Genomic DNA, 16,269 nt, shown 5'->3' with positions numbered 1-16,269 from the left:
GGTTTTGTTGGGGGTTTTATTTGATTTTATTTTTTTCTTATTTCCTTTTTTTGTTGTTGGTTCTTTTTTTTGTAAGAAAAGTCATTTGAGTATGCCGCAGCATGGAGTTAGTTTTAAACACTAAGGACATCCTGCACTGAGCAGGCATCGGACTGCTTAATTCTTAGTTCCAGGCTTCCAGATAGGTTCTTTTCTCCCTTTTGTAACATCAGTGCATTTCTTTAAGTTTCGTTATGTTGTTAACATTTAAAAGCAAAGATATTCAACTTCTTTTTGTGCTTATTGACCACTCAGCTTTTTCCTGGACTCGTAAATCGCATGCTGCCGTTCCCCCTGCATTATTCCATAACGTAGGCATAACCATTCTGTGACATGTGTGCAGTATAATCTTTAGCATATCTGCAACAAATTCAACACTTCTGGGAGGCATTAGCAACTCTCTGTGCATAAAACAAGCGGTAGATTTGTGTAGTTCCAGCGCTGCTGGCCTGAGGGCGTGCGCTTGGCGTTTTCTGGGCCTGTGTTGGAGGCACGGCCCTCCCGGGGTGCCAGACGTGCCGCACCCCTACAGAACCCTTGTTTTGCTTGTGTACAACATACCTGATGTGTGTGGCATCGCTTGGGACTCAGTGCTTAAGGAGGCTGTGGGAGGGGGTAGAGGAAGCTGACAGAAAGCTGTAGCTACTTTCAGATCAGCGTAGAAACGGCCTACCCTCGGCCTGAGGAGCAGCCTTGCTGGGTGAAGTGGTACGGTTCACAGGCTGCAGATTGATCACCCCTAAATCAGAGCTCGTACTCCTGCCTTGCAGTTAGGCAGCGCAGGTACTTAAACTCAACCAAAGTACCGTTGAGGTTCACACATACGTAGGGAGGTCCAAGCCGTACCGTTTAAAAGGTACGGCACATGCGTAGCCCAATTACCCTGTGGTCTTATTAATTAAATTCTGCACTTCAGGTGATAACATTGAATGTTGATATTCTCTTTTTAAAATTGTACCTGTATTTTAAAATTCACAAAACACTTAAGGTTGGAAAGGATCTCTGGATGTTTTCTTGCAACACCCCCCTGCACAAGCAGGGCCACCTAGGGTTGGTTGCCCAGGACAGTGTCCCCATGGCTTTTGAGTGTCTCTGAGGACAGAGAGACTCCACAGCTTCTTTCAGCAACCTGAAGTGAATTAGAATGATAGAATTGATAGTTCATTGACAGTTTAGGCATGAAATCAGCATAATAGAATAATAATGTGTTTGTAGTATTTCCCCCTGAAAAATGTCTGATGTAAAAACATAAATACCGACTGAAAGCCCAAGTCTGTCTGGCCTAATAGCCTGTCCTCAATAGCTTCTGTAGACAGATGTGTAAGGGGGAACAGGACATGCCCATGAATGCTTCCAGTTTCTGAGCCTTCAGTGCTTTTCAGCTTGGGATCATTCTGAGCCATGTTTGGTTTCTGTTGAACTAACAGACACGAACAAGTTTCTCTGTACTTAGCTAATATCCTTTTGAACTTCTAACATTCTTTGACATGAATATTTTGCACACATGCAAGTATTTTTGTATATTCACTGTGTACATTGTTTTCCATTTAGTAAATTTGTTTCCTGCTTGCCAATCTTCTCTGTTTTGAATTACACACCTCAGGCTTGGAAACTCTTGTGCCATAGCTACCTCACAGAAGATAGCGAACAGTCCCTTCCCTTTTCACCTTGTTTGGGCCGTTATTGCTGATTTATACCTCCTTGGGTATTTTAGTCACTCGGAAATGTGCAGTTTATCCTGTAATGCAGATTTCAGAGTTTTTATGTCTGGGAAATCTTATTTTAACCCTAAAGTGATAAATTTCTTTGAAAACAAAGCTGACTAGTTCCTTTTTTTTTTTTAAGCCTAAATTGTACAGGTCTGTAATTGAAGATGTCATCAATGATGTCAGAGAAATTTTTCTGGATGAAGGAGTGGATGAACAAGTTCTTATGGAACTCAAAACAGTAAGTTGCAAGTTTAAAATTTTTTATAACAGACCAATACAACAGTAGGTTTTTTTTGATCTGCTTACTGTTGTACACAGTAAAAATACTAATTTTTACTTAGCTAAGCATTGTATTAATCTTTGTATCTGTAGCCCCATATAATTTGAATTATACTGATGTATAGAAAGATCTGCTCACCTTGTTTACTTTCCCTAATCTGGCTTGTCAGACTTGGCATATACTAACAGCAGGCATCTGAATTCACTGTGTTATTTCACTCCCCGAAACTTTGCATCTTTTAAAAAAGAAAGAGATAATATGTTTAGAGGCAAACAATTCTTAAGGTTTCTCTGCAGGAATAACCTGCTCTACGTGATGTTTTTGTTGTACTGAAGAAGAGGAGTTGCGTAGTCAGATGCTTTGTTAGATTTTTGTATATATGGTTTGCAGAAGTATTGGTTTTGAGGGATGGGACGCAGTAAATTGCACTGTGTGCATCACACTTTTCTGAAGCTCTCGAATTCAGAATTGCTTTACATACAGTGGGTTTGAACTGGTACCAAGGATCCAAAAGAAGGGCAGGATGTTGACCTGAGCTCTAAGTGGTCTCCTATGGATTTCTTCAAATTCTTCCTGAATAAAAGTAGCCCTTCAAAAAGGAAGAGAAAGGGCAGGAGGGTAGGGGAAAGGGAAGTAAAAGGAAACTGGGGAAGTATGTGCGTGCCTATTTTGGTCTGTTTCTTCAGAAAGCAGGCACTTTCAGTAATTTTAAAGTATTACAAAATGGATGGATTGGGAAAGGAAATTAATTTTTTTCTAGATAGAAACAGGTAGAAACCATGACCCGGCTTGGTGGAAGCAGGGAGTGAGCACTATAAGGAAAGCACCTTGGTGTTTGTGTCACAGACATGTTCTGCAAATGATGTCAGAAAAGATTGGATGAGGAAAGAGGCAAGAAGGAAAATTAAGTATTGAAGAGGAAGGCTTGGGGAGCCCTAAGCAAGATTTGAAATCAGGGGTCCTGGGTGCCTGTAGTCTTTTTGACTCAGATGTATTACGGAAGTTGTGTTGCTGTCTTTTTGCAAGAGCTGCTTTTTTTTTGTACCTGTAGCTTTTCTTGGGAGACATGCCAACTGCCATCAAGGACTGAAGGGTCAGAATAACTGAGTTTGACACTGTGGTAGAAACTGTGTAAATGCTTGTAGAGAGGCATCATCTATCTTAGATCTATTGGTAGTTTCTGTTGAAGTATGCTATGAAGCAGTAGTCTTCAAGCAACTTTTATTGAGGAGTTCCAAGAAGAAATGGCTTGAGGAAAGCTGTAATAAAGAAATACTTTTATGATTAAAGAGGTAAGAAAGAAAGAAGGTAGAGAAGTGAAAACATGAAGGCCAGTTTAAAGTTACAGTTTATCTCTGTTCATGTTTCTGTTAGGGTTGCTATGAATCTTCCACACTTAAAGAATGAATGTTAAAGCTTAAGCTTGGGCTGACAATTCTCAAGGGATATTTAATTCCTCTTTTTAAAACATTACTTCTGTGGAGTTCTCTCTTCAGTCTGCATTTGCCCAAGAGCTTTTTGGCTAAGTAGACTGCACAAGGTAAACAGTGAAACAAAATTCAATTTTGTATTCCTGTCATTGCGTTGTTAAAATCCGGTTGAGTAAAAATCATACACAGATATTTCTCTTTCCATTTCCAAACTAGCTGTGGGAGAACAAGCTGATGCAGTCCAAGGCTGTAGATGGCTTCCATTCAGAAGAGCAGCAGCTTTTGTTGCAGGTGCAACAGCAGCAACAGCAGCAGCAGCAACAGCAGCATCACCACCACCACCATCACACACAACCTCAGCCGCAGCAGACTGTGCAGCAGCAGTCTCAGCCACAACAGGTCCTTATTCCAGCGTCTCAGCAAGGTCAGATTTACTCTCTAATCTCTCTGGCAAAAGATTCTCAGGTTAGATCAACTCCGTAGCATATTCTAAATCTAGGGCAGGAAGTTGATCTCATGGATAACTTTGTGTCTTTATGTTAAACTTTGTCTCTATTTGCCTCTATTTAGTGGGTCAGGGGAGCTGTCTTGGCAAAAAATACCTTGGTATTTGTGTTAGTCATAGTCTTCTGAAGATTTTGGAAAATCTGGTTTTTTTTCTTTGTCTTCTACTACAAATCTTATATTTTTAGCTTACATGACTTTCGGATTCTGTCAGAAATCCATTAGCAGCACTGTCATTTCAAGCCAGTATGTATGGAGTTGACAATTTCCTCATGAGGTATTAACCTCATTAGGATCAAATTAATTAAAATATTTACCATAAGTGGATGCCAGAATGTGAAAAATACTTGTATAACAATGTGAGTATATGTAGGAGATGTTTTTTTCACGTTAGAACAAGTTTCAAGAGAAAAGCCTAATGGTTGAGTATTTTTGTGGTCCTAAAGCTTTCACACTGTGTCCGTGTGGGCATTCAGGGTGCAGTTTACCCAACCGTAACAGTATTGTTTCTTGTCACTAGTGTCTTGTGTATTCCTTAGTAATAATTTAAGGGAAACATTTTCACCAATTGCAATTTCATATGAAATCTAAGATAAATACTACTGGATTTTACTGCATAGATGCCGTGTGAACAAGTCTGCCACCTGTGAAATGCTGGAGTTGAGTTTTCAGTGTGCTGTTAAAATTGTGGTGTAAAGTGTTTATCTGTGGTAGTCAGTCACAGACATCAGTCTTTTTATCAGATGTCATGGATCAGAAACTATGTTGTCATAGTCATGAAAGGCATCTATGAGTTGGTTCTGCCCTCAAACCCCAATCACCTCAAACCAGAGTAGAACTAGTGTGATGAGAACCTGTGGGTGGGGCTTTTTTCCCTTGGCGTGCTTTTTGGGGGTTTTTCTTTGTTTGTGTTCTTCTTGCAGTACTTTGTATTTTGACTGGGCATAAATCGGTTTCAGCTGTTGGGATAAAACACATTTTGAGATTAAGACCCCTAAATGAAGGTAGCTGCAGGTGATCCAGGTGTCAGCTCAAGTTACAGTCAGCAGAGTCTGCTCACCAAGATGACATTTATTGTTGTCCAGTGTTGTGGCTTATGACCAAATGACAGTGTGGAGGCTAAATGAAAGTAGGATAGCAAAGTGTTTTAATCACGTTTTGAGTCACGCAGTTTTATGGATTACTTGACTTCCCTGTTCTATAGGCGAGGTGGTGTAGTAATAGTTCCTTGCAGGACCTGGTGCAGTCCCAGAGAGAGATCAGGAGGATCGGCATGGTGATTCCTGCTATCCTGCGTGCGATCCTGGCACAGGGTCACGAGATTTCCTTGGGCTCTTTTGCCCTCCCTGGGTTCCTTCAAAGTTGGAGAGGGAGCCTCAGATCTTAGTGCAAGGTTGTGGGCTTTCCCTCCCGAGAGTCCTTTCCAGAAACTCTGCTATCCCCAGTATTCTTAAGTGTCCTTAGTTACAGGATTGGATGGAGAATACCTTGTCCATGATTAGTTTTTTCAAATTGCTCTGTCATTTTCCAGTTTGCTGTTGCTGGCAACCTACTTGGACACTTTTGCACTTCCAGGTGATCAACAGGTTGTTTACATAGTTTAGCTATCTATTTCCAAAATGATTTTGTTGTTTGGGACAGATGGTGGCGATCAGACTTCTGCCGCTGCATTAGAAAGATGGTGAAGATCGTTAGCTTACGCTAAGAGCTGTGCTAACTAGACCTAACTCAAGCGAACTCCCTGTCCTGTTAACATACTCTTCATCTTGCAGCAGTCCTTGCTGAAGGCTGAGAGTTAACCCCTGATGTCAGAGGATGTTTTTGGAGAACTCTGATACTAGACATCAGCAAGGTTATCAACATTTCACTAATACTTTTAATTTTAAAAATGTGGTACCCAGTAGGTAACCGAAGCCCTTGAAATGAGATCTGCAAAGCCAAAACAGCCATTTTGCACCTCAGTTGTTGTGTGTTGTCTTGAGAGTAAAACTTAGTAAGATCAGAGACTGCTCAGTAGCAGTTTTTGTTACAAAACTCAGCTGATGTTTGGGTGACGTTCCTTCTAAGTTATTTGGGCTTGGATGCTACTTTGGGCAGACTGCATAGTTTTCATCGAATGCTATTTTCTTGTTTCTAGCACCTCAGCAGCAGGTTATTGTGCCAGATTCCAAGCTGATACCGCACATGAATGCGTCGGGCATGGTAAGAAAAGCCGGCATTATACATGCATACACTGTCACTATGTAAGTTGTTTTGATTAAATAGTAAACACAAACCTGGTATTAATCATCAGATGCTTAAAAGCAATTTAGGACACACTGGTAAAGCTGTCTGCCAACTTTCTGGGGTTTGCTACTGCACGGACAGTCTAGGAGCAGTAATCCAGGACTTCAGTTTTGATAACAGATCTAGGACTTGGTCCTCTGCTTTAAATGTGTTTAACCAGAACTTGTAAGTTCAAATCATTGCACACTGAGAGTGTTTGGCTTTCTCTTCTAACCAACTGTCTTGAGTGAAAAAAATCAGTCATACTGTGAACAGTCCCTACACTGCATGGGTATATTCACTTGAAAAGAGCGGTGTTAGGCGGGACTTGAAATGCATCATTTACAGAATGAAGAAAAGTGCAAACCTGATTACTGCTCCTTGTGAAAACAGGACAGGCAAACAGGATCATTGCTTCAGTAACTTACGTGTCTTCAGATTTGTAGGCTCATATCTTTAGCTGCTTTGAAAAAGTGTAGGTAAAATTGGCACATGGGGCATGCAGTGTTATGCTCTATTAGTAGATCAGCAGAGAAGGCAGAGGGGGAAAAAAACCCTGAGCTTGCAGACAAACCAAGAAGCCACATGGAGCTGGGTTAAGGTGTGATGCTTAGTGATAGATGCGTCAGCCTCCTTCTTGTTAAGGGAGAAGGAAACTAATTTTTATAGGTACTGTGAGTGTGGTCAATTAATGCCTGCATTTCAGTAGCTGCAGAAATGTGTGCAGACGTAAACAGCAGTGAAAAGGTACATATTTTCAGGCAGTATGTTGTGAGATGAAACAGCAGCAATAACGTCTGTGGTTAAAAAGGTTTTCTTGTGTTTCAGAGTGCTGCAGCGACTGCAGCTACGTTGGCTCTTCCTGCTGGTGTTACTCCTGTTCAGCAGATCCTTACAAATTCAGGTAACTGAATGCGGAGATCAGACAATGGCTTTGAGGGTGCTTGGGAGGGGGAAATCCTGGGTTTCACTCCCCACTATATACCCTTAAAAAGAACCTGGGAATTCGCCCTTACAAGGTAGTACAGTCTCTTCACCACCAGCAGTGGTATGGGTTAGATTCTGTGCAAGTTCTCCCCACTTTTTAGCGAGGTGCATGAGCAAGACAGGCCTTGCTGTCTCTCCCTTTTGTGTATTTCTGAGCTTTGTGAAGCAGGACTTGAATGCCCCAGCTAGACTGGACTAAAAGAGCAGGGCCTCTTCACCTGTGACTTCAGATTAGAAATTGTCCTAAAAGTTTCTCAAACCTGCTGATCACAGTGGAATTTCTAATTTTGCTGACAATGCTCATTTTATGTTATGTTTACCATTTTAAAATACTGTCATGCTCTACATTTAGAATATAAAATAAATTTTACTTTTAGGAACAGCATATCTGATGCCTTGTGTACTTTTGTATTATGCTGATTTTATAAGCTCCGTTGTAGATCTGTTCTGCATGGACAGTAAAAGATCTGAGGAGGCTCATTTTCTAGAATCAGTTGTTGTTCTTGCCAGAGTAATTCATCTAGTCTGCTCAGAATCACCTGGGACTTAAGCTTCCTGCTTTAAACATTTGAATGTTTAATGGAGATGAAAATATAAATATGTAACTGTGTTAGAAATTCAAATCTTCCCAGTTTTTAAGGGTGCACATCTATGTTTGACATAGCATAGAATAATCTGTGGGTCACATTCTTTCCTTTATTGTCATAATTTTTTTCCCTCAGTTACAAATATTTATAGTGTGTTTTCTTAAACAAGGGGCTAGGGTAGTCCCTCCTTTCAGATATACTTCGTTACTTCAGTAAATGGGGCTTGGCATCTTGCTGTGGAGGGAGAACAGGAAATAAAATTAGCCTTTGAGTGAAATATAAGAAGTTCAGGATTATCTAATTTAGTTTCTTCTTCATCTGTCTGATTAGAAATGTCAAAAACTAATGTTGGAATATAGCTTAGCTCTTTTTAAGGCCATTTCCAAAGGTGTGTGAGTCTTAGACATACTTTGTGAAGTGAGGAAGGGTGTAATAAAATGAAGTACAGGCATTATGGGAACAGAAAGGAGAGGTGGATAATAAGTGTAAGGCTAGATTTTTCAACAAGGCCACTGCACGATAATGTTACGAAGAAAAGTGTGCATAGAGGAATTTCTTGCAACTTGGTAATTAGAGGAGAAAGAATCTGAGGAAAGGGCATCATCTGACAGGACTCTGGAAATACCACAGTGTTAGGAGTGGGTAGAATTTTTGTGGTGTGAACACCTGTTCCTCTTCTGGTCTATGTTTGTTTGCCTTTCTATCTGTAAAATCTGTCTTTAGAAACATTAGTATTCATAAGTGGGAGCTAATGTTTAAAATACCGTGCTGTGTTAAAGGGTTAGACTTCGGCTCACATATGTAAATTTATTTTTAGATGGCATATCTCACGGTAAAATTTAGACGGTAAAGAACCCTGTTAGTTCTTTGTTTTTGACAAAGCTGCTATAGCATTGTGTCTTTTTATGGTGAAAGTGAAACATGATTTTTTCCTTTAATCGTCATTGTTGTTCTTCCAGGAAATAAGCTCCTAAACTAAGATAATTTTAAAAGTGAATTTCTACATGTCATTAATTTGATATTTATTTTGTTACAGGCCAGATCCTCCAAGTAGTTAGAACTGCAAATGGAGCTCAATATATCATTCAGCCACAGCAGCCAGTTGTTCTACAGCAGCAGGTCATACCGCAGATGCAGCCAGGTGGAGTACAAGCACCTGTTATACAGCAGGTAAAGAAGAATTTTTGACTAGGTACACCTAAGAAAAAACGTGGTCGTGATGACTAAAGAGGCAGTTTTGTGAGGAAAGTGAAATGGTACACAAAGTCAGAAATGGTATATTTAATTAAAAAAAGAGTGGGAATTGTCTTAAGAATTAGGTTTTTAAAAATTTAACAATTTTTTCATGTCCTTTTCCATGTTACTTTTATTCTTGCCAAAATGTGACTGGCTGTGGTTTAAAATGTCTTCTGTGCATCCACTGATGCCAGTGATATTATGTGCATAAACCTAGACTGTGTCCTTTCAAAAACGTTTTATCAGTTAAAATTATCCTGTGTCACATAGCGTGTTGAAGAAAATACCGAAAACAAACACGCCCACCCCCCCGGTTATTTTAGTAGTGAATGCAGTATGTTTCACTGGGATTTTTTTGTTCAGCTGCAGTCAGCTGTGTCCAGACTGTAGGCATTGAATTTAGCGTTGTGCCACACAGTTCTGTAGTTTAGGCATGAACAACAATTTGTGGAGAGCTTAAGGTTCAATGTTTTATAGAGAAGTTTTAAACCCAATCCTTTACTGGAATTCAAACATTACTCTGCTGTGCTTGGGACGCAGGTGTGGTGGTAACGGTAGCTTTTTAGAATGGAAAGACAGTAGGTTTTCCTTGATTTAGCAATGCAAAATGCAGAAAATGAACACTGAGTAGTGAAAGGAGGTATGTTAGTGAAGATTATGTGTCTGATACAGGTGGAGTAATGGTATCTCTTGTCTCTCTAAGTAGTACAGGTCAGAATGATGTGCTTTAATTGTTTTCTGCGAGTGAGCGATGTGGTAGTCCGTTATGTTAGCAGCCACAGTACTTGCAATGATATTCCACAGGTTTTGGCTCCTATCCCTGGAGGGATTTCCCAGCAGACAGGAGTGATTATTCAGCCTCAGCAGATCCTGTTTACAGGAAATAAAACACAGGTCATACCTACAACGGTGGCTGCCCCTACACCGGCGCAAGCACAGATTCCTGCAGCTGGTCAGCAGCAACCACAACAACAACAGGCACAACCACAAGCGCCACTCGTCCTCCAGGTTGATGGAGCAGGGGACACGTCTTCTGAAGAAGAGGAAGATGAGGAAGAAGATTATGATGATGAGGAGGAGGAAGACAAAGAAAAAGATGGGGGTGAAGATGGCCAAGTGGAAGAGGTAAACTTCACACTATTTCAGAAGACTGGAGCATGCTTATGTTTTATTTCAGTGTTTTTGCAGTATTTGAAAGAGAACTATATGCTTCAAATAATATATTCCAGTCATTTTGAGAATGTAACTTTTATCCTTGTACTTCAAGTTCTTTATTTCCCATATGGAAGTTGTGGAAACTGTGTGTATTAGCAAAGCACCCTGAAATGCAGCTAGGCAAGGCGGGGAGGACACAGCAAAAACTGTTAATTGCCATGAATACCCTTTTAAAAACTTGAGCAGTAGTATTTCTGATGTTAAGAAGAGGTCAACCATGAAATTATGCAACTTTCATAAGCAAAATAGAAATAGCCAGCTAGGGACTGAGTGCACACAAAGGCAAGGTGTTGGGAAGAATGACAAAAAGGAGAGCGTATATTTAGCTCACTGAGGGGACCAGTAGATGTGGTCTGACCTGTACCTTTACTGACTATCCCCTTGCTTTCTGTTACGCTAGAACAAGCCTTATATAAAGTACCTTCTAGAAACACAGCCGACCTTGATGTAATGAACAGGAGATAGGAGCAGGAGTGAATATTCTTCGTAGCATGTGATAATTGCAGGCACCAGAACACTTACAGTAAGGGAGCTAGAATTCTTGTGGTGACAAAAGGCTGCAGTGCCGAGAATCTGGCCTGAACACTAAAGTTCAGACTAAAATTGGTAAGGACATCTTCTCAGGATGAAGGGTGGCAAGGAAGTGTATGTACATCAGAAGTCTGCTGGATTCCCTGCCTCAAATGCATGTTAGGCCCTGTACTTCATGGACAGACTGTGGCCTCATGTGAGTAATCCAAGTAACGGCTCTGATCTTCCTCAACAGCATTACTTCTTGCATTTGTCTCTTTCAGGAGCCTCTTAACAGTGAAGATGATGTGAGTGATGAGGAAGGACAAGAACTGTTTGATACGGAAAATGTTGTTGTGTGCCAGTATGATAAGGTAATCTCTATAGGACAGAATCCAGGAGTTCTACCTCCTCTGTTCTTCCTATCAAGTCATAACGTTTAAGTAATGTCTTTGTGACTGTACTACAGGTAGATCTGTAAAGAGTATAATGTGAATGTTAATGTCAGAATTAGCTATTGTTTGTTTTTAAAACAGGTTTGTGTGACAGGTTTGTACTAAAGTTGGTGATGAGTAAAGCTTAAAAAAAATTGGCTGGATTTTCACTTTCTTCATCATGTCTTTTTGTGACCTTTAAAAAAAGGTCAGTCCTCTGGGCTCAGGAGGAGTGCATTGTTGTAAGTAAGTTTGGACACCTGCTGTGGCCATGAATGGAGGAAATACTCATTGTGGAAAACTGTTCCTTGATCACTAAAAATACCTCTCCATGACTGAATAGTTATCAGGGGCAAAGGTTCTCTCTGTGCCAGGCATTCTTCACAGAAATGGCAATGTGGAATGCTTTTGCTTATTTTGCTTTAAATTCTACTGAACTGTCTTGCCGCTTCTTTAATGACTAAGTTCTGCTTCCATATTTGCCCTGGAATATGCAGAGATTCATCCATGTCTGGAATTGTTTTAAATGTGTCCAAAGGGCATTAGACACCTTTTTACTGAGGTAGTATGCAGAAAGATTATTCAGTGTGGATTTTATTTCTTATGCTGCATTAATTGGACTACAATAAATATGGATCCTTTTTAAAGCAGAAAAAAGCTGGAAGATTGTTGTCTAAAAACCCCCACATTGCAAAGAATGGCTTGGTTAGAAAATCTTCAGTTATCCCCAGACTCTGCTGAGACTTGGCATGGGATTCACCAGGGAGTTTCATACGGAGGAAAGTGGAATCTCAGTATCTACATCCCAGCCATCTGTCTCCTCCAGAGTAATCCAGCGTTGTTGGTTTTGAGGTAGCTCATGAGGGTAGTGAGGGATCTCAGAAGAGCAGTCAGAAAAGCTTGTTGGGAGCTGCTAAAGCTGAGCATCAGTAACTGCTCTGAAATCCTTACACTCAGGTAAGTTCAGAATGTGGACTCAGTAGGGAACAGTGTCCGTCATTAATCTCTAGTGCCACGGGCTTTGGAAGGACTGCATCGCTTACCGGAGTCGTCGTTCACTTTGGCTCTGTAAAATACACAGGATCAGCTGGGTGGTTCTGAGCAGAGTTCTCTCTTGCACAGTGTTCTGCATCAGCTGTTGGTCGGTGCCTCTGGAACAAGGAGACGAGGGCAGACAGGTAGTGATGCTCACATAGAGCTTTTTATCGTCCTGCTGTGAGCTGTCTCTTGGCGGAGAGACAGTAGCTGTCTAGCAAATGGCCAGCAGAGGACTTTTAACTTAACTGTCGGAAATCAATATGATTACTTTTTGAATTCTTGTGAACTTTATGACAAGAAGTTTCATAAATGAATTATGTGATGTGTGGAGAACCACCGTGTTTTTAACCCATTACTGTCATGTGATACCTCCTAGTTCTTTATTTAGAAGAGTTTCCCCTTTGCTTTCTTGCTGCCTTTCATGGTATTGCAGACCACCATGACCCTCCCCAGCCATCTCTTTGAAATCAGAGCTGCACTTTGGTTGTTATTTGTAAAGCCACCCAAATGTGATGATGCTTACTTTCATTCCCAGATCTGTTTTATCCCTCTCTGCCTCATTTGATACAGGTGGATAAGTTGAGGGAGGATCAGAGCTATTTATAACACAGGTGACCCTTCATAGAATCACAGCATGGTTAGGGTTGGAAGGGACCTTAAAGACCATCTAGTTCCACCCCCCCTGCCATGGGCAGGGACACCTTCCACTAGACCAGGTTGCTCAAAGCCTCATCCAGCCTGGCCTTGAACACTTCCAGGGATGAGGCATTCACAGCTTCTCTGGGCAACCCTTCAATTTATTCACTGCTGCAGCAGTGTTCTGCACAGTTCATATGTGCTTTTGACCCTACTGACTCCCAGCACATGGAAAAGTCTGAGAACACTGGGATCTCATTGCTGACTTGTAATTCTCAACTCAAACCCATTGTTTTTTCTGTCCATGTAAGCTGGAGTTGCTTTTTCCATCGTTACTACCTTTGTATACGTCGAGTGCTGCCATTGTTTGATTACAGCATGAGTTAGGGCAGTAATATCCTTCTGCAGCTCTTCCCTAACTGTTCTTCTGGATCATCGGTGACGTTTGGCATTTGCCAGATGATTAGTGAATTCTTAAACCATGCAGAGTCTAGCCAGCACAAACCTCTTCTGGAATGATCTCATTTCATTGTTAAAATAGCGTTCTTACCCTTGTTTTCCAATCTTTATTCAGTTACTTAGTCATTTGTGGACCTTCCTCCTCACTTGAGGGCAGCTCAGGTGCTTCCGATGCAGGATTTGCGTATAGGCCAGCCCTCTCCTTGTTCGTTTATTTGCTGCTGCCGCTGTCTTTTTAGCTTAAATTGAGCACAGACTGCACAGTAGTGCTAATGATGGACTGAGTGCTCTGGTCTTACCTGTTTGGTGCCACTTCACTGTCTGTTTCTACAGCACTAGTAGTAGAAGATGAGACTTTGTGTCCTTGATGGAAATAAAAGAATTGCAATGGGGTTTCCATCTTTTTATGCCTTTTTTAAAATTTTCCTAACTTTATTTGGATTGCCTAATTACGTTTTTATGTTTTGTCTGCAACAGTTTATGATAATCTTTTCTCTTTTGGGCAGCATTTCAGGTTTCTGAAAGAGTTGGTTTCTTTAAATATCTTGTTGTCCTGCTGCTTAATTGCACTAATGGTCTTTGGCTCTTTCTGATGCCCTTTTTGATAGGTGGCAGGTATTTATCTGTTCTATGCTTACAGTTTGTGGTGGTGTTTTGGTTTGTTCTTAAATTTTTTTTCCAAATCACTCTTTTGCCTTTAGACTGAATTTTGTTCAGTTTCCTTAATTTGAAATTAAACATCAGAAATAAATTTAGTTGAACACTCTGCTGGTGGATTTATTAATTTCTTACTCCACCTGGGGAAACCTTTGTCTTACGTAGTTGCAGTTCTGGTGATACTTTTTAACTCAAGCCCTGCACACTGTCCTGAACCAAGAGAAGCGTGTGCTTTGCGGGTTTCTGACTTAGTTTCTTCATGAAGCAGAACGTGACTGCGTAGTACCTAAAACAGCCTCAATGCTGCACGTGATCTTTACTCAGGAGGCGTAAGGTAATTGATGTTTTCCAGTACTACTTGTCTCTGTCTCTTCTCTGATCTTCACCATGTTGGTCAACCTGCTTCCTGCCCTCGTTATTTCTTGGGTGGCTGCAGGTAGCTGGGCTGATCTCCCAGCTTAATCACGGATTTCTTTTAAACAAAGTCTTAAAAGGCCCAGCTGGGCAGACTGCAGGTTGGAGTTGAAGCTTCACTCCATCACCCCCAACACCGGAGATGTTACTTTTCTCTCTTGACATGCTACGATGTGGATTGGAACGTGAATCACATACGATGACTCGCCATTGAGGAGAAATTAAAGAATATAAGATTAGTACATGTATTTTATATCGGCGTGTGCATTTTGTATCACAGAGATTTTCAGACTGAAAACCTTGTAAATAATCCATTTGCCTTTTAACCAGAACTTAAATTCCAGAAACCCAGAGTCAAACTCGGATATTAGAGGCAGAAAGTTATATTAAATTACAACAGACCTGCTGTCTGTCTGTGCAAGATGTAATCAAACTAGGTGTCATGGAGAGTGGAGTTGAGACGAGGTGCAGATAGCAAAACTTAGTGATTGATGCGTTCGGGGATGCCTTAAAGCCTTCAGTGGTTGAAACGGGGATTTCTGACTTTTAAGTGGCGTTTTGTGGCTGTCGTAATCAAAGATAATGTGATGAAATGTAAGCAGCAGAGGTGGATATATTTCTCTTCTGCCTTTCCAGCCAATTCTAAAAATGGTGCTGTGTGCTTTGGATCTTGGAATGCCTCTCTGCATGTGTGGTTTTGTGACAGTTTCTGTCCCTGGTTTAAAAAATGAAAACAGAAAATACTGCTATATGCATAATTGGTTTTTGGATGAATGCAGAATTAATTTTCAAGGTATTTGTAGTAATTTAGTAATGTATGTGTAATTTTAATTGTTTCTTGCCCTTGTAATTTACTTGCACGTTATTATCTATTCCTGGTGCAGAAACAATTAACTTTTTTTCCTCTGTTTCTAGATACACAGAAGTAAAAACAAATGGAAATTTCATCTCAAAGATGGCATCATGAATCTTAACGGAAGAGATTATGTATTTTCCAAAGCCATTGGGGATGCAGAATGGTGAAGTTTTAAAAGACAAAACAAAAAAAACTCCCTGTAAAAGGGGGGAAAAAAAAAAAGCAGGAAAGATTGAGACTTGGATGTATACTCCAAACAAAACGTGTATCTGCACATCAGAAATAAACAGTAAAAAAAGTATTGGAACAAAGGTAAAATGTGGCAACAAAGACACTACTTCAGATGAGCAAGCCATGGACTGTAGCAGCTATAGCATTGTCTGGGAGCTGGTTTTGTGTGTTAGGAATACCTTAATTATCAATTCTACATACAGGTACCTACAGCTGGTATTTAGCATGTAAGGCTTTGTTTCCCCTCTCCCCTTCTTCCCTTGATTTAAGATTTTAAAATACTTCTTCCACTGATTGAAGGAACTCTTCCCTTTGATAGATTATTAAATCTGAAAATGCTTATTGTGTGTACAAATCTTTGCTTTTGAACACTTCCTTTTGGTAGTGAGGATGGTCAGAATGTGACTTAAACTGCGGGCAAGCTTTGTACAGAAGGGTAAGAATTAAGGTGTTAAATTTTAAATAACTTGTATAAGGAAAATATTTTTAATTCTGATATGCTCATTAATTATTATATCTATTTGTTGTTTTCAGTTCAGTTCTCCATAAACAGGTGGTTGTTCCTAGCAGTTACGAAATGGTAAAATGATAATTTATATTTCAAAATTATTTTAATTTCATGTAAGTGATGCCTTTTATTTAGGGATGTATTTTTTAAATACTAAGCACCTGTAGCTTCCCCCCCAAGTCAGATTGCTTAACTTGTTAATTATATTCTTCCTGTTTGGTGGTGGCTCAGCATCACTGGACTGAAATGAGTAACATAGAATCACAGAATGGTT

At 40.3% G+C, this 16,269-nt stretch overlaps 1 protein-coding gene across 1 annotated transcript; it reads left to right on the top strand.

The window, feature by feature from the left end:
• Positions 1 to 1,890: 1,890 nt before the first annotated feature.
• GTF2A1 (general transcription factor IIA, 1, 19/37kDa) lies at positions 1,891 to 15,926 on the top strand. Its single transcript, XM_010152286.1, has 8 exons — positions 1,891 to 1,986; positions 3,675 to 3,882; positions 6,100 to 6,164; positions 7,056 to 7,131; positions 8,838 to 8,971; positions 9,842 to 10,162; positions 11,047 to 11,136; positions 15,316 to 15,926. Exons 1-8 carry the CDS (start codon positions 1,972 to 1,974, stop codon positions 15,421 to 15,423), a joined length of 1,017 nt encoding a protein of 338 aa, XP_010150588.1. The 5' UTR covers positions 1,891 to 1,971; the 3' UTR covers positions 15,424 to 15,926.
• The last annotated feature ends 343 nt before the right edge of the window (positions 15,927 to 16,269 follow it).

Source organism: Eurypyga helias, unplaced genomic scaffold (assembly GCF_000690775.1).
Source record: "Eurypyga helias isolate BGI_N326 unplaced genomic scaffold, ASM69077v1 Scaffold16405, whole genome shotgun sequence".
NCBI classification, from domain to species: Eukaryota; Metazoa; Chordata; class Aves; order Eurypygiformes; family Eurypygidae; genus Eurypyga; species Eurypyga helias.
Note: the sequence above shows the minus strand (reverse complement) of the source record. Positions and strands in the feature narration are given on the sequence as shown.